This window comes from Palaemon carinicauda, chromosome 3 (genome assembly GCF_036898095.1).
Source record: "Palaemon carinicauda isolate YSFRI2023 chromosome 3, ASM3689809v2, whole genome shotgun sequence".
In the NCBI taxonomy this organism is placed as follows: Eukaryota; Metazoa; Arthropoda; class Malacostraca; order Decapoda; family Palaemonidae; genus Palaemon; species Palaemon carinicauda.
In genome coordinates this window covers 41,899,833-41,922,825 of record NC_090727.1, presented here as the reverse complement: position 1 = coordinate 41,922,825, position 22,993 = coordinate 41,899,833, and the positions used below count along the sequence as shown (strand labels likewise).

The 22,993-nt window shown below is 40.6% G+C and overlaps 1 protein-coding gene and 1 long non-coding RNA gene across 2 annotated transcripts in view; both read right to left on the bottom strand.

Annotated features, from left to right (window-relative positions):
* Window positions 1-17,556, bottom strand: part of LOC137638249 (uncharacterized) — a 37,235-nt gene extending 19,679 nt beyond the window's left edge. Inside the window, exons 1-3 of the long non-coding RNA XR_011043954.1 lie at window positions 17,400-17,556; window positions 8,218-8,337; window positions 7,481-7,714 (exon numbers count right to left, since the gene is read on the bottom strand). This is a non-coding gene — a long non-coding RNA (uncharacterized lncRNA). The remainder of the gene's footprint in view (window positions 1-7,480; window positions 7,715-8,217; window positions 8,338-17,399) is intronic.
* A 4,173-nt stretch (window positions 17,557-21,729) lies between these two features.
* On the bottom strand, window positions 21,730-22,530 carry LOC137631577 (uncharacterized). Its single transcript, XM_068363404.1, has one exon. It carries the CDS (start codon window positions 22,528-22,530, stop codon window positions 21,730-21,732), a length of 801 nt encoding a protein of 266 aa, XP_068219505.1.
* Window positions 22,531-22,993: the final 463 nt, after the last annotated feature.

The following is a 22,993-nucleotide window of genomic DNA, read 5'->3' as shown; positions in this document are numbered from 1 at the left end:
ACAAACGTCCCACAAGGGAGGCCGGAGAGTCTAGGGCAGGTGCGCATGGTCGCAGAAGTCAATTTCACAAACACACTAAGAGAAAAGAAAAAGCTAACCTCATTAATGGCTGCCAATATACGGCGAGGATGAAGAGCAGCAACGTCCGTTCATAATCTGAGCCGAAAGCAAAGTGGGCTATATCACAGGTGTGAGAGGGGGGAGTAGCAAGATAACCTCCCCTAACCCCGCTAACTAGCGGTATGGTTAGTTAACCCTCGTTAAATTTTACTGGCTCATCATTTTAGCTACAGTGAACCCTTGTTTATCGCGGTAGATAGGTTCCAGTCGCGGCCGCGATAGGTGAAAATCCGCGAAGTAGTGACACCATATTTACCTATTTATTCAACATGTATATTCAGACTTTTAAAACCTTCCCTTGTACGTAGTTCTGTTAACAAACTACCCTTTAATGTACAGAACACTTAATGCATGTACTACAGTACCCTAAACTAAAACAGGCACAAATATTAAAGGTGATTTTATATCATGCATTTCCTAAACACGCTAAAAAGCACGATAAAAAATGGCAACCAATGTTTTGTTTACATTTATCTCTGATCATAATGAAGAAACAAACTGGAGGTAGAGCTTTGCTTATTACCCAGACATATTTCCCATACTTTTCCCTTAGAACTACATCACATCTTCCTACTTTAGATATGATATTTTAATTATAAAATAAATTTTTGAATATACTTACCCGGTGAATATATAATAGCTGCTGTTCCAGCGGCTCGACAGAAAACACACACAAAAACTCGCGACCATCGCTATGAAGGTTGCGGGTGTGCCCACCAGCGCCAACTATCGGCCAGATACCGCATATACATGTAAACAGACCCAATTTTTTCTCATCCTGCTGGGTCTCTATCGGGGAGGAAGGGGGGGCCTTTAATTTATATATTCACCGGGTAAGTATATTCAAAAATTTATTTTATAATTAAAATATATTTTTTAAATATTTAACTTAGCCGGTGAATATATAATAGCTGATTCACACCCATGGTGGTGGGTAGAGACCAGAGTTAATTAAGTTTACAGCGTATATGCTTAGAGTTTTTGACAGTTATATCATAACAAAACACAAATATATAAAGGTACCTGGTAAGGAAGTTGACTTAGACGATTACTCTGCCTTATTAGTCTGTCTTCCTCACGAAGCCCAGCGATCCTCTTAGGATGCTGAAAGACTCCCAGGAGCTGAAGTATTAAGGGCTGCAACCCATACAACAGGACCTCATCAAACCCCTAATCTGGGCGCTCTCAAGAAATGACTTTGACCACCCGCCAAATCAACCAGGATGCGAAAGGCTTCTTAGCCTTCCGTACAACCCAAAAAACAACATTAAAAACATTTCAAGAGACAGATTAAAAAGGATATTGGAATTAGGGTAATGTAGTGGTAGGACCCTCACCCACTACTGCACTCGCTGCAACGAATGGACCCAATGTGTAGCAGTCCTCGTAAAGAGTCTGGACATCTTTTAAGTAAAATGACGCGAACACTGACTTGTTTCTCCAAAAAGTCGCGTCCATAATACTTTGCAGAGATTTATTTTGCTTGAAGGCCACGGAAGTTGCTATAGCTCTAACTTCGTGCGTCTTAAACCTTAAGCAAACATCGGTCTTTCTCATTCAAGTGAGAATTGAGCTTCTCGTATTAAAAATCTGATAAAAATGACAAAGCATTGTTTGACATAGGCAATGATGGTTTCTTAACTGAGCACCATAATGCCTCAGATTTACCACGTAATGACTTAGTACGAGCTAAATAGAACTTAAGAGCTCTAACAGGACATAATACTCTTTCCAGTTCGTTGCCTACGATCTCTGATAAGCAAGGAATATCAAAAGATTTAGGCCAAGGACGAGAAGGCAGTTCATTTTTGGCCAGGAAACCAAGTTGAAGTGAACAAGAGGCTTTTTCTGTAGAAAAGCCGATGTTCTTACTGAAGGCATGAAGTTAACTGACCCTTTTAGCCGAAGCCAAGCACACTAGGAAAAGTGTCTTGAGGGTGAGATCCTTCAGGGAGGCTGAATGTAATGGCTCAAACCTGTCTGACATGAGGAACCTTAGGACCACGTCTAAGTTCCATCTAGGAGTTGCCAAACGACGTTCCTTAGAGGTCTCGAAAGACTTAAGGAGATCTTGGAGATCTTTATTGTTGGAAAGATCTAAGCCTCTATGTCGAAAGACCGAAGCCAACATGCTCCTGTAGCCCTTAATCGTGGGAGCTGAAAGGGAGCGAACCTTTCTCAGATGTAAAAGAAAATCTGCGATTTGGGCTACAGAGGTACTGGACGAGGACACAGATGCTGACTTGCACCAGTCTCGAAAGACTTCCCACTTCGACTGGTATACTCTAATGGTAGAAGCTCTCCTCGCTCTTGCAATCGCACTGGCTGCCTCCTTCGAAAAGCCTCGAGCTCTTGAGAGTCTTTCGATAGTCTGAAGGAAGTCAGACAAAGAGAAGGTCCCTTGCGATCTCGAGCAGCGTGAAGGTGTGTGTGCCTCCTTGCTTGGAGATGTACGCCAAAGCTGTGGTGTTGTCTGAGTTGACCTCTACCACTTAGTTTCGAAGAAGCTTTCGAATATCATCAAGGCCAAGTGGACTGCTAATAGCTCCTTGCCGTTGATGTGCATGCTCTTCTGACTTGAGGTCCACAGACCCGAGCATTCCCGACCGTCCAGGGTCGCACCCCAACCCAAATCCGACGCGTCTGAGAACAACACGTTGTTTGGGTTCTTGACTGCTAGGGATAGTCCCTCTCTCAGACTGATATTACTGTCCCACCATTTCAGGCATGCCTTTACTGGTTCGGAGACTGGGAATGATACCGTCTCTAACGTCTTGTCCTAGTTCCAGTGAGAGGCTAGATGGAACCGGAGAGGCAGAAGGTGTAGTCTCCCTAGTGAGACAAACTGCTCCAGGGATGAGAGAGTCCCTACGAGACTGTTCCAACTCCTGACTGAACAAACGTTTTCTTTTCAGCATTAGTTGGACTTCGAGCAGGGCTTGTTCTATCCGGTGGCAGACGGAAAAGCCCGAAAAAACTGGACTACGAATCTCCATCCCCAAATATAGAATAATCTGGGATGGGATCAGTTGGGACTTTTAGGTTGACCAAAAGTCCCAACTCCCTGGCCAGACTCAACGTCCAATGTAGATCCTGCAGACAGCGAAGACTGGACGATGCTCTGAGAAGCCAGTCGTCCAAGTACAGGGAGGCTCGGATCCCCGATAGATGGAGGGATTTTGCCACATTCCTCATGAGCCTCGTAAACACGAGAGGAGCAGGACTGAGGCCAAAGCACAGGGCTCGAAACTGGTACCCCACATTCCTGTAAACAAACCTCAGAAACAGTTGGGAATCCGGGTGTATAGGAATGTGGAAGTATGCCTCCTGAAGGTCGAGAGAGACCATCCAGTCGCCTTCCATTAATGCTGTCAAGACAGCCTGGTAGACTTCAGACATGAAGTTTGTCTTGACAATGAACACATTGAGCGCACTTGCCTCTTACGTACTCCTGCAGTGAACATGGCTGCCAGATCATTGGAGCCATCCCTGAGGGACTTGTTCCTGCAGAGAACGTGGCTGTCAAATCATTGGAGCCATCCCTGAAAGCCTTGTTTATGCATGACATAATGTACAGCAAAACTTCAAACGCTCGAAAAGAAAAACTCCTAACAGATGGTCTAGCTCTGAAGTCGACCATAAAATCTTGGAGCGTCTCATGGCCAGGCGCCAGGGAGAGTCTATGAGGTTTGAGAAGTCTATCTGGGCAGAGGCAGGAACTCCCAAGCCGAGAACTTCTCCCGTGTCATATCAGACTCTCGCTCTATAAGCCAGCTTAAAAGTAGGGAAAGCAAAGGCTGTCTCCCCCAAACTCTTCCTGGTGATAAACCAGTCGCCTAGCAAACGTAAAGCTCTCTTAGAAGAGCGAGAGAGCACTAGCTTAGAAAACAACGGCTTCGAAGTAGCTAGGCCTAGTGTAAACTCTGACGTTTAGGCGAACGAGGAGCAGCAGTTACAAAATGGTCCGGACAAAGATCCTTAAAAATCAGCATGATTTATTTAAAGTCCATAGAGGGCTGAGCAGCTTAAGGCTCCTCTCCGTCTGACAGAGTCCTCAAGGGAATATCAGTAGGAGGGGGAACAGCAACTACCTCATCTGAAGGACCCTTGTCCGACAATAGCCGAGTCTCAAGCAAGGGAGAGACCTGCCGTGGTGGCAATGCTTGAAAAGCAGAGTCCACACACACTGGTGCATTAGTAGCGGACCAGGACGCAACGTCATGTAACTGCTTAACAGTCTGTGAACTGTCAACAACAACAGGTGCGTGAGGACGCTCGGCGTCCACTCAAGACTGTTTTGACTGCCTAGTCTGAGCAGTCAAAACAACTCTAGACTGCGGTGGTTGACGCTCAGCATCAAAACAAGTCAACTCCAATGGTTGGCGAACGTCCTGAACGTCAACAGGAGCATTAGTAAGTGGCCTAACGTCCAAATGCGGCTGAAAATCAACACGAGACCGCATCGAGTGAGGCTCTACATATCGTGACTGACGTGCTTAGCTACGCCAACGTCAACAGGACGCACAAAGGTTTGTTTGGGCGGCTGAAGGCCAGGATCTCGATGAGATAAACGGCTAGGCTCAACGTGAACCTTATCGGCAGAATAGTCCTCCATAAGAGAGGCAAGCTTATTCTGCATGTCTTGCCGTACAACCCATTTAGGATCAATGGGAATGGTTGCGGTAAGAGACGAGGGTAACGTCTGTGACTGCAAAACCTTGCCTACAAAAAGACTCTCGGAGCCTGTGTTACGCTTTTGTTTAGGCGGCGAGCAGTCTTCCGATGACTGCATAGGGTCAGAGCTGTCCTAATAGTTAAAACCAGGACGCTGGACCTGTCCTGAAAAGACTGACTTTCGCTTAAAGGGCCTCGAAACCTAGTTCCACGGTTTCTTATGCGAAAAGCCTTTGGATGACGAGGAGAAAATCGTCTCTCGTCTTATGGTAGGGGCGATCTTGGTGAGATACGCCTGATACCATAGAGGGAACGTCTGTTCGCTGATCAAGGCCTCTCGAACCCATAAGTCGTACGACATTACTTCTCCCCTGGGCTTGGGAGCTTGCAAGAGGTCTCGGACTAGGCGAACGACAGGCACGAACAGACGAACCCTCGGTCGCAACACTGATAACACTTTGCGCAATATCACTTTATCACTAAGATTTTCTGTTTTGCACTTATTTCACTGAAATCGAATTTTTTAACAATTCACATTAGGTATGAATAAAACTGATTTCTACCTGAAGCACGCAATTCTACCCTCATCAAAAGGTTATAATTGCGAAATCAGTCGTATAATGTAAGCACATTAATACAAGCAAAAAACAGTAAACATATTTTAAGATAAAAAGATCAGTGGCTGGGAAGGAGACTAAACACTAGTTCATTCAAAACTACGTTTTCAATCTCTCACCGTACAGTGCCTTGGGACGAGAATAAAAACTAAAAACGTTTTATCCTTTCTCCCCGTACAGAGACTAGGGACGAGAGTAAAAAGCTGACTCGAGAAAAATGTTACTCGCTTGGGACGAGAATAAAGATCGGAACGTTCTCTCTCCTCTCTCTCTCTCCGTCTCTATCTCTTGATTTCGCACCGAAGAGAAGAGCCCACTTACCTTTCGTCAATAAACAGGTTATTTGACCAAAGGAAAAAACTGAAAGGTTTTTCAATTCAAAAGTTCCTTTAAAATAGTATTTAAAACATTTAAGCTTTGAAAGAAGAATGAACAAAACGTCAGAATCGATTTACTCTTTCTGCAAAGTGAAACCGTGATACTCTCTCTCTCTATCGTAACGATAGAGCGCAAACTGCGTAGCATAAATAAACTAAACGTTAGTTCATCTTTGAAACAGTACGAAGACTATTCAAAGAAAATCTTTCATAAAATATCTACTAAAAAATATTCATTTAATAAGTTTTAAATCATTTGCTCTGTCAAAGTTATTTACGATTGAAAGGGCTCAACGTAGTTTAACTTCGGTTTCCAAGTTAGGACCGCCTACTCTCAGGAAAGGTCGCATATAAACAAATCATTAAAATTTATCTTGATGTTAATTATAAATGGAAAGCTAATCGAAGAGGGCTAATAAAGGCGGTTGAGATATAAAATATATAGAGGAAAATCTATAATTAATTTATAACGTGATAAGATAATTGCTAAAAGCCTAAAACACACTTCCGTACTAATGGAAGGGTCGGCCATTTAAAAGTCAAAGAAAGTCCAAAAAAACAATCCAAAGTCATCAAAAATTAAATCTATCCAAAAAAGAGTTCAAGATTTAAGTTGAAGATAAAACACCTGCACTGCGAAAGCTCAAACCAAAAGGAAGTACTTCACCAAATATGTTGAGAAAACTCCAGGTTATACAGCGATTATTGATACGTCTTGTCGTTAAGGCCGACAGAGAAAAAATTGGGTCTGTTTACATGTATATGCGGTATCTGGCCGATAGTTGGCGCTGGTGGGCACACCCGCAACCTTCATAGCGATCGCTCGCGAGTTTTTGTGTGTGTTTTCTGTCGAGCCGCTGGAGCAGCAGCTATTATATATTCACCGGCTAAGTTAAATATTTAAAAATATGTATATATATATATATATATATATATATATATATATGTATATATATATATATATATATATATATATATATATATATATATATATATATATATATATATATATATGTGTGTGTGTGTGTGTATATATATATATATATTTATATGTATACACATACATACCTACATATATACATAAATACATGCATACATATATATATATTACTGTATATATATGGGTTATGGATAAAATCCGCGAAGTGGTGAATCCGCGATGGTCGAACCGCGAAGTAGCGAGGGTTCACTGTACGCCGAAAGTAATACCCATATCAAATAGCATGGTCTGTATTCCATTTCCGGAACAAATACATATTATAGGAAATTATGATACTTTAATGGTGACCCAAGCGAATGTACACAGCATATTAATGTACTACTTGCCAAAACTGAGGAGCAATATGTTTACTGTATTTGTGAATCAAGTGTGCCAAAGCTAAGCAAAGATCATTTGAAGATTAAAATAAAAATTAAAGCATTATTAAATGAAGCATTCATGAACATGCAGGGTGTCAACTTTTCAAATTATGGGATGAGTATATCAATAAAGAAAAAAACATTCTCAACTTTTCTGCGGCATCATAAATAGCCACGATTTACCGTCTACTGTATTTTGAAATCAAGTAATAAATCTTATTTTGCTATTAAATTTGAAGTTATTTTGAAGTGATTTTCTTAAATACTTAGTTCAATTATAATTCCTTATTTCTGCATACTGTATACAAAAGTATAAAACCTATTTCTGTGTACCTTCAAGTTCAGCCTAAGCATCTTACAGCATAAGGGTTCCTGGGGCTTTAACTTCATTTGGCCTAACAGGTTCACAGCCAAATTAACACAGATAAATCATCTCTTAACTGGCCTCCTCCATCTCCCACAAGAGGGTACAGGCGCTTGATCCTGGCAGGGGCTTGTCCCATATCAGAAGTACCTGTTACAATGGGCTTATGCATCAGTTAACCTCAGACGTACACATTACGATTCCTAAAAAAAAAAAAAAAAAAAAAAAAAAATTTCCTTGTTGTACATTTCTGTGCACTTCCACTGATCAGAAGCGTGTGTGCACTTAACAAAACAAGCGATAATAACAACCCAAGGTAAAAGTCCAACAGTGATGGTGAAAAATATACACAACATATTAGAAACACGTTCTTTAACCAAGGACAAAAGTGGCTTGACTTAGGCAGGTAGGAGGCTCATCCTCACCTACCTCTTGTTATTACCACAGCTCTTTGTTAATGATTCAATGGCTATTCCATCTTGTACCCAAGTTCTCTCTCTTTTTCTCATAGAACAATAGGTACCATAAATGTTAATGTAGGGTAAAATTACTTCCCAGTGGAACCCTCATAACTCCAAGTTAGAGTGGGACAATGTAAGGCTTATTCAACATTATCTGGGAGGCTGTTATGAGTATCATATGCATCCAGTGCAAGAATCATTATTTACTTTATTTTTTAGTAGACAAAACACCAAGTGGAACTCACCTTTAGAAATGTCATGTAATCTTCCTCATTTAACATATTCTCATTTTCATTGTTTACTTAATAAAAACTGTTTCCCACATTTTTCCTTGAGTAACGTTAGCATCAGAAAGGATCTTCTATCTGAAAATAAGAGGTTAATTTGTAACACGAGTTTCGAAACTGTTGATATATGCATTCAAATCAAAAGAATGTTTCAGAGTATTTATTTTTGCATGTAGTTTTCACACTTAACCCTGTTAGGTTTAATATGCACACAATTCTATTCAAATTCTTGGTGCTATTCTGTACAATCTTTATTATATATTTGCTATAAGAAATAGATTAGTGCTAGCTACTTTGGCATTTTTCTCTATGATTAATGATGGCTGGGGCATGACTAAAAATCCGTACTGATCGACTGAATTGTGAACCCTATTAAGTAAGTTTTTTACTTTTGCGAGACCAATAATGAGTAACTGAACATGTATTGTCCAAACTCAATTCTGTTCTGTTTTTAGTATGACTATCATTACCAGGCTTTTTTTTTTAACCAATTAAGAGCTCCCAAATATTCATGCACACAAAGTTCCCAGATATTGTGCTACTACAAATTTTTCCCCACCCTCCACTTCAGTTTCAGCATGACTACCATCACAAGTAGTCTCCAAGGTGGAAATACAATCTATTTTGAAATTTAGTGTAATTTCATCTATAATGATAATTGATTACGTTGAAAATGCTCCCCATTCATTATACTATAAAGCTATTGTTGCTTATCTGAAAGTTCAAAAATATCCACAAAATAATGACCTACATGATTGGCATGTCATCGATGTACCGCTTGCCAGAACAAAGGAGCAGAGAGATTATGTTTATTTGCGAGTGAAGCATTCCACAGAGGAAACAAAATCACGAGGAACTTGAAATAAATTAGTTAAAAATAACACTTGAATAGTGACTCACAGGAACGGCATGTGCAGCACATCCCTCTACCGCTCACCAGAACAGAGTAGAGAAATTGTGTGTATCTGCGAGTAAAGTGAGCTACAGCAAAGCAAAAGCCATCTGAAGGATGTGACAGGAATTACAGTAAAGTACAGATAATTTTGATACTTTCATTTCAAGTCACCTACAAGAACCACATATTTTTTCAACTAATTATCTTGTGTTTATCTATGCCTTTCTGACCATTATCATTTCTGCAAGATACTTTTTATTTCCCCACCTAAACCAGTGGTTTCCCAATAATAATCCCTTATAATTGTTTTTATGAGGGTTGGTCATCCTCATTAATTGGAGTCTTCATCTCCTGTAACTTCACCTTTTCTTAATGATATATCACTTTGTGAACTTTAAATAGAGATGATATCCAAGACAGATACTGTACCTTAATTAAATGGCATTATAAATAGATTGTATACCCCCTAAAGCACTTACTACACACATGACAGCCAGTGAGTAAATGAACAAAACATTTTTACACTTTTTTTGCAACAAGCACATTCTACAAACATCAGCCATTAAGCAACTCCATAGGCTCTAAAGTATGGTTTTTGGTTCTAAAGGTCAATTAGTAAATATGTCGAAGAATAAAATATTCCTAAACCCACGACAATAGTTTAAGCACGATTATTCACCACTGATTTCCAAACCAGCGACAAAATTGAGAGCAGTTATTTGCACGTGTTGCTCTGATAACTGCTTGAGCTGTTTTGAACAAATTGTTTTGGCGCAGTTGATAGAGTTAGGATATACCTTCATAATTTGATAATACCTACAGTAGTGTATATCTTGTTGGGATATGACTATAATCATTATTATTATTACTATCCAAGCTACAACCCTAGTTAGAAAAGCAAGATGCTATAAGCCCAAGGGCTCCAACAGGGTACAGTAGCCCTGTAAGGAAAGGAAATAAGGAAATAAACAATGAGAAAAAATTAACAAAATGTTATTTTCATTAGTAAAATAAATTTTTGAATATACTTACCCGATAATCATGTAGCTGTCAACTCCGTTGCCCGACAGAATTCTACGGAAGGGATACGCCAGCGATCGCTATACAAGAGGGGGGTGTACTCACAAGCGCCACCTGTGGCCAGGTACTGCAGTACTTCTTGTTGACACCACCTCAATTTTTCCTCGGTCCACTGGTTCTATGGGGAGGAAGGGTGGGTCAATTAAATCATGATTATCGGGTAAGTATATTCAAAAATTTATTTTACTAATGAAAATAACATTTTTCAATATTAATCTTACCCGATAATCATGTAGCTGATTCACACCCAGGGAGGTGGGTGAAAACCAGTGTACATGTATATCAAGAAGCTAAGTATCCCGTATTTCATATTATCAGTTATTCAAAATAACAATGAAATTATAAGTACCTGGTAAGGAAGTCGACTTGAGCCATTACTCTGCCTTAAATAAGTTCGTCTTCCTTACTGAGCGCAGCGTTCCTCTTAGGAGGCTGAACAACTCTAAGGTGCTGAAGTATCAAGGGCTGCAACCCATACTAAAGGACCTCATCACAACCTTTAACCTAGGCGCTTCTCAAGAAAGAATTGACCACCCGCCAAATCAACAAGGATGTGGAAGGCTTCTTAGCCGACCGTACAACCCATAAAAAGTATTCAAGAGAAAGGTTAAAAGGTTATGGGATTATGGGAATGTAGTGGCTGAGCCCTCGCCTACTACTGCATTCGTTGCTACGAATGGTCCCAGGGTGTAGCAGTACTCGTAAAGAGACTGGACATCTTTGAGATAGAATGATGCGAACACTGACTTGCTTCTCCAATAGGTTGCATCCATAACACTCTGCAGAGAACGGTTCTGTTTGAAGGCCACTGAAGTAGCCACAGCTCCCACTTCATGTGTCCTTACCTTCAGCAAAGCAAGGTCTTCTTCCTTCAGATGAGAATGTGCTTCCCTAATCAGAAGCCTGAATAGTAAGAAACTGAGTTCTTAGACCTTGGAAAAGAAGGTTTCTTGATAGCACACCATAAGGCTTCTGATTGTCCTCGTAAAGGTTAAGACCTTTTTAGATAGTACCTAAGAGCTCTAACTGGGCAAAGTACTCTCTCCAGTTCATTCCCCACCAAGTTGGACAGGCTTGGGATCTCGAACGACTTAGGCCAAGGACGTGAAGGAAGCTCGTTTAGCAAAAACCGAGCTGCAAGGAACATGTAGCCGTTTCAGATGTGAAAACAATGATCCTGCTGAAGGCGTGGATCTCACTTACTCTTTTAGCTGTTGTCAAGCACACGAGGAAAAGAGTTTTTAATGTGAGGTCCTAAAAAGAGGCTGATTGGAGAGGTTCAAATCTTGATGACATAAGGAACCTTAGGACCACGTCTAGATTCCAGCTTGGAGTGGACAACCGACGTTCCTTTGAGGTCTCAAAAGACCTAGGGAGGTCCTGTAGATCTTTGTTGGTGGAAAGATCCAAGCCTCTGTGGCGGAAAACCGCTGCCAACATACTTCTGTAACCCTTGAGAGTAGGAGCTGAAAGGGATCTTACTTTCCTTAGATGTAACAGGAAGTCAGCAATCTGGGTTACAGTGGTACTGGTTGAGGAAACTGCATTGGTCTTGTACCAGCTACGGAAGACTTCCCCTTGAGACTGATAGATTCTGAGAGTGGATGTTCTCCTTGCTCTGGCTGCCTCCTTCAAAAAGCCCCTAGCTCTTGAGAGTCTTTCGAAAGTCTGAAGGCAGTCAGACGAAGAGCGTGGAGGTTTGGGTGTACCTTCTTTACGCGAGGTTGACGTAGAAGGTTCACTCCTAGAGGAAGAGTCCTGGGAATGTCGACCAGCCATTGCAGTACCTCTATGAACCATTCTCTCGCGGGCCAGAGCGGAGCCAACCAACGTCAGCCGTGTCCCTTTGCGAGAGGAGAACTTCTGAAGTACCCTGTTGACAATCTTGAACGGCGGGAATGCATACAGGTCGAGAAGGGACCAATCCAGCAGAAAAGCATCCACGCGAACTGCTGCTGGGTCTGGAATCGGAGAACAATACAACGGGAGCCTCTAGGTTATCGAGGTAGCGAACAGATCTATGGTTGGCTGACCCCACAGGGCCCAAAGTCTGCTGCAAACATTCTTGTGAAGGGTCCACTCTGTGGGGATGACCTGACCCTTCCGGCCGAGGTGATCTGCCATGACATTCATACCGCCCTGAATGAACCTCGTTACCAGCGTGAGCTTTCGATCTTTTGACCAGATGAGGAGGTCCCTTGCGATCTAGAACAACTTCCACGAAAGAGTCCCTCCCTGCTTGAAGATGTAAGCCAGGGCTGTGGTGTTGTCAGCGTCCACCTCCACCACCTTGTTAAGCTGGAGGGACTTGAAGTTTATCAAGGCCAGAAGAACCGCCAACAACTCCTTGCAATTGATGTGAAGTGTCTTTTGCTCCTGATTCCATGTTCCCGAGCATTCCTGTCCGTCCAAAGTCGCACCCCAGCCCGTGTCTGATGCGTCCGAGAGGAGACGGCGGTCGGGTTTCTGAACAGCCAAAGGTAGACTTCCTTGAGAAGAAAGCTGTTCTTACACCACGCGAGAGAAGACCTCCTCTCTTCGGAAACAGGAACTGAGACCGTCTCTAGCGTCATGTCCTTTATCCAGTGAGCAGCTAGATAATACTGAAGGGGGGGGAGGTGGAGTCTCCCTAACACGATGAACAGGGCCAGCGATGAAAGTGTCCCTGTTAGACTCATCCACTACCTGACTGAGCATCGGTTCCTTCTCAGCATGCTCTGGATGCATTCTAGGGCTTGGAAGATCCTTGGGGCCGACGGAAAAGCCCGAAAAGCTCGACTCTGAAGATCCATACCCAGGTAGACAATGGTCTGGGATGGGACGAGCTGAGACTCCTCAAAATTGACCAGGAGGCCCAGTTCCTTGGTCAGATCCATAGTCCATCTGAGAATCTCCAGACAGCGACGACTTGTGGGAGCTCTTAAAAGCCAGTCGTCTGACGGAGCCGAACACAAGATCATGGTACTGCTGCACAGTCTGTGAACTGTCAACCATGGGGAAGCGAGGAAGTACAGTGACAACCCGAAGCTGTCTAGACTGTCTGGGTCGTACAGACAACTCCTTATCGGGTTGCTGAGGTTGCCGCACTGCGTCACAACAAGTCACTTCTGCTGGTTGTTGAACGTCTTCCCAGTGACACACCGACTCCGTAAACAAAAAATCCTCTAACAAGGACTAAGCTTGGACTGCATGTCTTGCAACACAGCTCAAGGTCTATGGGAGCAGGTGTGGTAACAGACGGGGTTAGCGACTGAAGTGGAACCATTACCTTCCCTGGAAGCATGTTATGCTTAAATAAAAGTCCATAGGGGGCTACGCAGCTAAAGGCTCCTCTCCAAATGACAGAGTCCTCAAGGGAATATCAGAAGGAGGGAGAAAAGCACTTTCTCATCTACAGGGACCATATCCGAGAAAAGCTAAGTTCTCTCAGTGAGGGTTTCACTGGTGCAAAAGCAGCAGACTAGAAGGCAACGTTATGAAACTGCTTTACAGTCTAGTGAGTTGGCAACAACCAAAGATGTGTGACTGAGAAGCATGCGGTAAGGTATGCACAGCATGCTGTATGCAGAGCATGCTGTATGTAGAGCATGCTGTAAGGTAAGCAGAGCATGTTGCATGGTGTGTAACATTTCTCAGAAATTCCATGACCAGTGCTAGATTGAGTAATATCGCATTACTGTCTATTGAAAGTGCACGTGCCGAGGGAATTGATTAGACTGTTTAGTTGATGAATTTGATAGCCGGCTAATCGTAGAATTAAGCTGCACTAAATATACGTACTATAATCTACTTCACCTCAGGAAAGGGAAACTCGCCCTGTTGGCAACACTGCATTACTTCATGCATGCTTGCATGGGGTTTTAATATCAACATAATATTTACATTACATTCATAACTCATGATTCATTTTTGTTTTGAAGATATTTTTGCCATATTTTGCGATTTTGTTAAAAATATATTGCAAGGAATACATATATATTTTTTTATTTAAGTAATACGAATAACCTCCATTATCATAATGTTTGTGTAGGCATACATGTATATGATTACAAATGCAAGTTATGAAAGTAATGAGGTGTTATTATTGCCATTTGTTATTTCAAAGTTGAATGGGAAGAGGCTCAAGTTGAGGAGAAAGTGGCAGATGCATGCGTTGAGGTGGCTGACTCATAGCATGAGGTTCCTGCCTCAAGAGTTGCGCTTGCCTCAAGGGTTGAGGTGGCTGCGCAGAGAGAGGCTCTTGACTCACGAGTTGAGGTTCTTGAGGTGTGAGCTGCGAGAGTTGAGGTAGCGGCTGCGCAGAACGCAGTTCCTGTCTCACGAGTTGAGGTTCCTGAGGAGCTAGCCTCAAGAGTGAGGCTCTCGCCTTGAGGAAAGTTGAGGTAGCAGCTGCGAGAGCTGAGGTGGCTGCCTCAAGGATGGTAGAGGTTGTCGTACCTCAAGAGGTTGTTGCCTCGAAGATGGTCTAACTGCAAGAAAATCTTGCCTCGAGGCATAAGACTCCTGCTCCCATTGTTGAGGTTGCCTTAAGGAAGGTTGAGGTTGCTGCACAACGCTGGTAACTGGCAACTCCGAACGCGGTAAGGTAGCTTGAGGAACCTCAACTTCGTACGCCTGGCAGACTGGACTGCGGTGAGGCGGAGCGTTCGCAGGAGAAGGTGTAACCTTCTCAGTCTGAAACTCACGCATTAAGACCTCAAGCTGCGACTGCATGGACTGCAGCAAAGTCATCTTGGGATCAACAGACGATAAGGTCTGTTGAGGCAAAGCCTTAACAGAAGATGAGGTCTGTTGAGGCAAAGCCTTAACAGAAGATGAGGTCTGTTGAGGCATCGCCTTACCTCTCTTAGGAGGTGTGCAGTCACCTGATGACTGCGGAGAGTCAGAGCTAACCCAATGACTGCATCCGGGTTGTTGAACTCTAGAGGTCTGGACTTTACGTTTAAGAGGTCTTGAGACCTGAGTCCAGCGTTTTCTCCCCGAAATTTCTTCTGCAGACGAGCAAAATAAGGGCTCAATCGTCTGCGGGTGGGAGTGACGGTCTCTGTAAGACACGCCCGCAACCACCGAGGATACTTCTGTGCGCCGATCAAGGCCTGCCGAACCCTTTTGCCCTTCGACATTGCTTCTCCCCTGGGCTTGGGAGCTTGCAAGAGGTCCCGGACTGGGAGGACGACTGGCACGCACAGAAGTACCCTCACGCACAACACTGACACACTTTGCGCTAATCACTTATCACTTTTGATTTTCTGTTTGCACTTATTTCACTGAACTCGAAACTTTAAGTGGTTTGTACCTGAAACACGCAATTCTATCCTTCCTTAAAAGTTAGTAATTGCGAAAACAGAATTACAATGTAACAGAAAAATCTAATGAAAGATAAATAATTCAGTGGCTGGAAAGAGACTAAACACTAGATCAAATAAACAACGTTTAAAATCTCTCACCGCATAAAGCTTGAGAACAAGAATAAAACTCTAGAAACGTTTACCTTCTTCCCCTAAAGAGACTAAGGAGAAGAGCAAAAACGATAACAACGTTACTCGCTTGAACGAAACGTTTATCCAGCTCTCTCTCCCTCCGTCTCTATCTCTCTCTCTCTCTCTCTTGACTTAGAACCAGAGAGAAGAGCCCAATCATATATATCGTTAAAACATATTATTGTTAAAGGAAAAAAACTGAAATATTTCCCAAATAAAAAGTTCCTTTATTAGAATTAAAACCATTAAGCTAAGAAAGAATGAACAAAACGCTAGAAACGGTTACTCTTACTGCAACGTGACACCGTGAAAATTCTCTCTCTATCGTAACGATAGAGCGCAAGTTGAACGTTCTGAACGTCAACAACTGCAGAGACAATACAAAACGTTAGTTCAACTTTGAAAACAGTACGAGACTATCAAAGAAATTCTTTCAAAAACATTAAAATAGCATAATATGTTAACAGGTAAAACCGAAATGACGGGCTCAATGTTAATTAACTTCGATACCAAGAAAAGACCGCCTACTATTAGGAAAGGTCGAATATAAACAAATATAAAAATTAATTTTAATAAGTTTATAATAAAAGGAAGTTAAACGAAGAGGCCTATAAAAGGCGGAGAGATATAAAAAAAAAAAAAAAAAAAAAAAATCTATAACTTTTGTTAAGCAAAATTAAGAAAGAGAGTCTATACTCTCTTAGACACCAACACTTCCGCTAAGGGAAGGGTCGGCCATTTAAAAGTGAAAGAGAGTTCATACTCTCTTCGTCACCATAATTAATCAAATTAATTCCAAAAGCTAGCTAAGCTAATGATAAAACTTCCTGAATAGCGAAAGCTAAACTCTAGAGCAAATACATCACCAAATCGTGAGCAAAAAACTCCAAAATTATAAGCGTATCCATGAACGTCTTGCCGGAAGCACGACAGAGGAAAAATTGAGGTGGTGTCAACAAGAAGTACTGCAGTACCTGGCCACAGGTGGCGCTTGTGAGTACACCCCCCTCTTGTATAGCGATCGCTGGCGTATCCCTTCCGTAGAATTCTGTCGGGCAACGGAGTTGACAGCTACATGATTATCGGGTAAGATTAATATTGAAAAATATTTCAATAATGGCAACATCATCAAATCAGATGTCATATCAGTATATCAACTATAAAATGACTTATGGCAGCCTGTTCAACACCAAAACATTTGCAGCAAGTTTGGACTTTTGAAGTTCTACTTATTCAGCTACCCTATAAATTTGATTCTACCTACAGTATTTTCAATTAACTTTAGGTGGGGGTGTTAGTCTGGCTAAGTAAGGATCCCGCATCCTAGGTTAGGTTAGGTTAAGGTTAGTACAAATTCCTGTAATCTACATACAGTAATTGGTTAAGGTAGGGAAAGGCAGTAAATGATGTTAAAACATATGAGGTTGCCCATTTTTGCTTTAAATAATATGCAGCATTATGTCGTAATGTTATGCCAGGATTGCCTTAAATAATATGTCTAGATCATAAAGTTGACTGTATACAATGTTGCAGGCTGGCTTATGTAGTAATGTCAAGCTGCACCCACCAAACGATTCAATTTACATTTTCTTAGGTCTTCCTCGGTGGGTGAGGATTTCAGGTTAGCTAGGTCAGGACCTGGTGTCTATGCTATGATGGCCCTATTGTCCTCTGCATATACATACCGTAATTATTTCAATTTTCATGTAAAGATTATGATGAAATTTATGGAGTTCTCCCTTTCCTGATTAGTGCTCTGCTTTCAACATGTTCAACCCCATCATAAAATCCTGACTTCCCAAGGAGGATCTTCGATAATCTGGGAGTTGTGATCCACACAAGCTTTATTGGATGGTTTAGGCCTACCTAAAAGATGTCAGGATTAATTTACTTTTTTAAAAGGATATAATACACTAAACAAAGCATCTGTAGAATAAACAAACCAGGGGCAAAAAGAAGCACACAATCACTGAGGAAAAAAGAATTCCCAGATTTGAAAATATAGCACACCATATGTATATGATTACCTACAAACTTTAAATGGGTATTGGCAAGAAAAAATACTACTTTTACCTACTTCTAATAATTAATAAAAGGAAAATAAGTCAATATTATTCAACAGTCTATGCTATTTCATTGAAGAGATCCAGAACTTAAAAAAGAAAATAGAGATAGCATGTCAATGTTTTAGTACCTTATACTTGACCAAAATTTGGTCAAAATACAAAAGTAAAGTATTCCAGCAGTCACAATTTACTTAATTCCAAATGAAAATAAAATTCCACTTAGAATGGGTAAAACACATTGGAGAATCCTCAAATAAAAACAACTAAAATGGGTAAAATTATAGAAAAGTACAATAAATGGTTTTTATAAAATAAGACTTCAAGTAGTGTATTTTTTGGTGTTTTCAAAATTTTTCATAAGGATTTCTGGTAGAAACCTATAGTTACTAAGATATGTTGGGTCAACTACCATAGCCGAAAAGCTACGGCTTTGCAGCTAGGTATCGTCATTAGTTACGTTCAAAACACCTTATATACACTGTGCACTATTACTAGGTTTTGAGTATGGTAACTGATCTTTTTATGACGATGACTGGCGGAAAAGTTTAAATAATTAAATTTACGATTACAATTAGACAAATACACTATATTTTAAGGTACAGTATTTATCATGTAATTGATGACAATACCTAGCGCCACGCCATGCATTTTCAATTATGGTAATCGACCCATCAAAAAGATAATGATTCCCGCCAGAACTCTTGATAAAAAAACGTTCAAAAAACCCCAAAATGCATTAAAACCAGTCTTACTTTCTACAATGCATTTATTGCATTGTTCTACTGTATAACTTTTTTTCGGTAAAATTATAGAATAGTGCAATAAAAGGTTTGTAAAAAATAAGACTGGTTTTTTTGGTATTTTGTGGTTTTGAACATTTGTGATAAATGATCCCTAGCAGAAATTCATACTTTTTGAGTTACGGTATATCAACTACCATATCTGAAAAGCTAGGGCGTTGCGCTAGGAAGTGTCATCAATTACTATCAAAACGCCGTAATATTTAGTGTACTAGTCTAATTATGTAGGTATTTAAATCAACTTTTATAATATTTGTTTCCGCCTGTCATAAAAACCCAGCTATAGTAATAAAAAAATGTTACCGTAAATCAAAACCAAATAATAGTAATGAAATGTCAAAACACTGAAGCCTTTGTTTATCAGGACTTCCGGACACACACACACAAAAAAAAAAGGGGGAGGGTTTCATACCATTTTCTAAACAGTCGTTCATAGCAGTATTCATCGTATTACAAATATTTCCTAACTTAACCGAGCTAACGATTTATTGCTTGCAATTAACCATTACCTCATTGCTCCTATGTTCTGGAAGGTGGCACGTTTTGTATGCGCGTTAGCGTCGAGGGCCAGTATTTCAGCATTATCAATCATACAAACAGTAATTGTTTACAACACCACACTCAATTTACTCCAAAATAATGCAATCCTGCAATTCTCATCTTCTTGCACAGTAATTAGGTAGTTATTTAAATTCTGGGAAAGCAATAATTAGCAAGATATATTGAAGAAGGGGGAGGTGGTTATAAAAAGAAAATAGCTCGGTTTCATCACTAAACGACTTGGAACTGACATGTCAACATCGTCAACCAAACAGAATTCGTGATGCCAGCGTACATAAACAGAACTTTGTGATGCCAGCGTACATTTGATATACTGTATATTCAAAATACACTAAATTAAAAATGGATTAATTACTCAAGTGTCCATAAAATATGCAAGTTACAATAGTGACACTTTTGAGTAGTCAATTTTTAATTAAGTATATTTTGAATATACAGTATATCAAATGTACGATGGCATCATGAACTTCTGTATATGTACGCTGGCATCACGAATTCTGTTTGGTTGACGATGTTGACATGTCAGTTCCCAGTCGTTTAGTGAGGAAACCGAGCTATTTTCTTTTTATAACCACCTCCCCCTTCTTCAACATATCTTGCTAATTATTGCTTTCACAGAATTTAAATAAACATCTGATTACTGTGCAAGAAGTTGAGAACAGCAGGATTGCATTATTTTGGAGTGAATGGAGAGCGTGGTGTTGTAAACAATTACCATACAAACTTAAAGGGGGCAAGTAAACACTTAATAAAGGAGAGAGTTGTAGCTTCGCGCTAACGCATCTGTTAGAACATGGACTTGGCTTCCATTAGCAATGAGCAGACTAAATATATTAAAACAACTTCACCCAAAGTTTCATTACAACCATGATCAATAAAATAAGAACGATGATTATATTGCAAATTCGAATATTGAAAATTAGAGGTTTAGAATATAAAACGTTGGCCCTTTTAATCTGTTCGTCCAAGTAACTTTTGGCACGACCCATCACTTTTCTGAAATACCAGGTGGAAGGAGACTCCTACGGTGCCATGACAAAAAGGGGTAAATGTCCAGAAAGCCGCACCCGTTTTCCAAGTATTAACAACGAAAAACGGCAAAATACCAACAGATTGGTGTTGCACATCGCATAGAAACACTAGGAAATTAATAAAAAAGAAACTAAGACTTACTCTTACACACAAAATGTAAGCATAAACCTACTACTACAATTATGGGGGACCCCAGTGGGAAGCGGAGGTTTTGGGTGGGGGGGAAGAGAAAAGTGATTTTCGGGACACGACCAAACCTAATACACCCACCTAACCTAACCTAGGGCCCTGTACCCTACCTAGGCCTACCGGGGGGGCCAACCCCCTTAAGGGCAGAGTGATTTTCGGGGCCAAACGTGTAGGATGTCATAGTGGACTAGTTTGTCTGCGGATTATAGTAATTACAGGGCTCATTTGGGAGCCTTTGTAGGGTAACGGCCAGATCCCGTAGAAAACAGGAATATTCTGAACTGTGGCCGTCGTTCTAAAAACGATTTTGGCGGGAGAAGCTAACTTAAAAAACCCACCTCACCTATGTTAAAAGCCGTATCCTTACCCAGGGGGGCTTTGCCCCCCCTTACACAACAGTTTCCTTACCTACGAGTTCGACAGGAGACGCTAACTTAAAAAACCCCACCTAACCTATGCTAAAAGCCGTGTCCTTACCCAGGGGGGCTGTGCCCCCCCGGACCCCACCTTACACAACATATTTAAGATTCGTAGACCATTTCCAAACGTTTTTATTCTATACAAGATAACAGTCGGAGCGATAATAAGCAAATTAGGACGCTTGGCCGTAGCGCTACAAACTACCCTCATTTGAGCTAAAAATAATAACAAGAGACTAAGAAAAATGGTAAATTTTTACAGTAGTTCCAACTCCATTTTTGTAGAGTAATTATATATTTTCGTGTGTGTTTTAATGTGTTGTGAATGGTTACGATAGTAATAGTTCGGGGAAATAAGTTGTTTTTCAGTTAGTAGCTTATACCCCCCTACTACATCCAACAAGGTTGGGGACCCTTTGGGAACACGGGGTTTTGGGTGGGGTAAATCACCATGGATACAAAACAGCATATGAATTAATGAATTAGGAGCACCTACAGATCAAACAAACCTAACCTAACTTAACCTAACCCAACCTAACCTAGGAAACAGAGCCCTGACCGGGGTGCTCTGCGCCCCTGTACCTCCCCGGATAGTGTTTAAATGACCTAACCAGATCAAAACAACCTAACCTAACCTAACTTGGGAAGTATATTATGTTACAATACTAATTGAAATACAATTAAAAATTTACATTAATTGGATGGACACAAACGTTTTGATGGTTTATATCCAGAACAAGAAGGTTGTGGCTCATCTACAGCGTCGTCGTCATCAGAAAAGGATTCCCTAGGTGGTGATGGTGGGTGAGTGTCACTTAAAGGTGGATACAGTTTAGCAGCTTCAAGTAAAAATTGGTGCAAAACTGAATCCTGGTAATGCTTAATAGATAAATACCTAGCAAGGTATTGTTTCAAATAGTCTTTTTTAATACCAGGCCTTTTAATCCACTACTTAATATCAAGCCACAAGCGTTCAATATTTTGAGTGTGAATATTAGGATTGTTGGGATCAACAAAATTTTCTGAGTGGTTTACTTGAAAATGAGTGTATCCACTCTCACTGATTTTATTATAACCTCGCCACGAATCACTGTAAATAATAGAGCCTGGTTTAATGTAGCGATTAATTAAAGGAATTAAAGTTTCACTTTTCCGATTGTCAGCACCAGGATCAATTAATGCCTCAACAAAGAATTTTTTTGATGTTCTCTCTATACCACCAAACAACCAACACTGGGTAAGAGGGCGACCTTTATGGTATTTACTATGAGTAATTAGTGTTTCATCAATTTCCACTTCAACATCAACACCACCAATGGGCTCCTGATTATTGTACCAAAACTGACTCACCTCACTACAAAAACTTCTCCAATCAACACTGGTCTTTGATGAAATATTTAAATACTTAATAATTGGGCGATGTTTCCAAAATTCACTCAAAAATTGGCAAAGAAAAATCATCAACTTCCATACTGGCAATTTAACTTTATCTAAAAATGTGCCTTTCCGATCACTTACAGTAAAATTACAATATTTTCTCTTTTTGTGTCTTTTGTCTAAAACATAACCCATACAGCGCCAAACGTTTTTATCGTTTCTGAATTGACAGAGTTTTCCACAATTTAAACACTGTACTGCTGCAGGTAGCACTCCATGTTCTCTTAAAAATTCAATGCACCGTGTTTCATTTTCATAAAAATCATGAATTAATCGAAAATAATCAAAATTGCAAGACAAACACAGAGACATAGCTTAATTCTATGAGAGACTTCAACCAAATGACAAGCAAATATGGCTGACAGCTGTCAGATTTTCACCAGGTCACGTGACTCCTAGACATACGATGTAACTACCCACAATGCAATTTTAAGAGGGAAAAATTCGCATCAGAACCACAATGCAGTTCCAAACAAAAACAAATTCGCATCACAGCACAAACTGCAAACTGTGTCTGTGATAAAGTAAACAAAACACTTCGAAATTTTTCGAGGATAGGAATTCTATAACCATTCATATCTCGCATATGGTGAATTTCCCCAAAAAGTGTTCAGAGACAAAGTTTAACAATTTCTTATGCAAAATGCATCTATAATACTATAATTATTATAGAAAGAGTTGGAACTATAGTAAAATAATACCAGAAAGGTTCTGGGAGGAAGACAAGAGTAGCGTGAGTTTGTTAGTCGATATTTCGACTTATTGAATATCACTA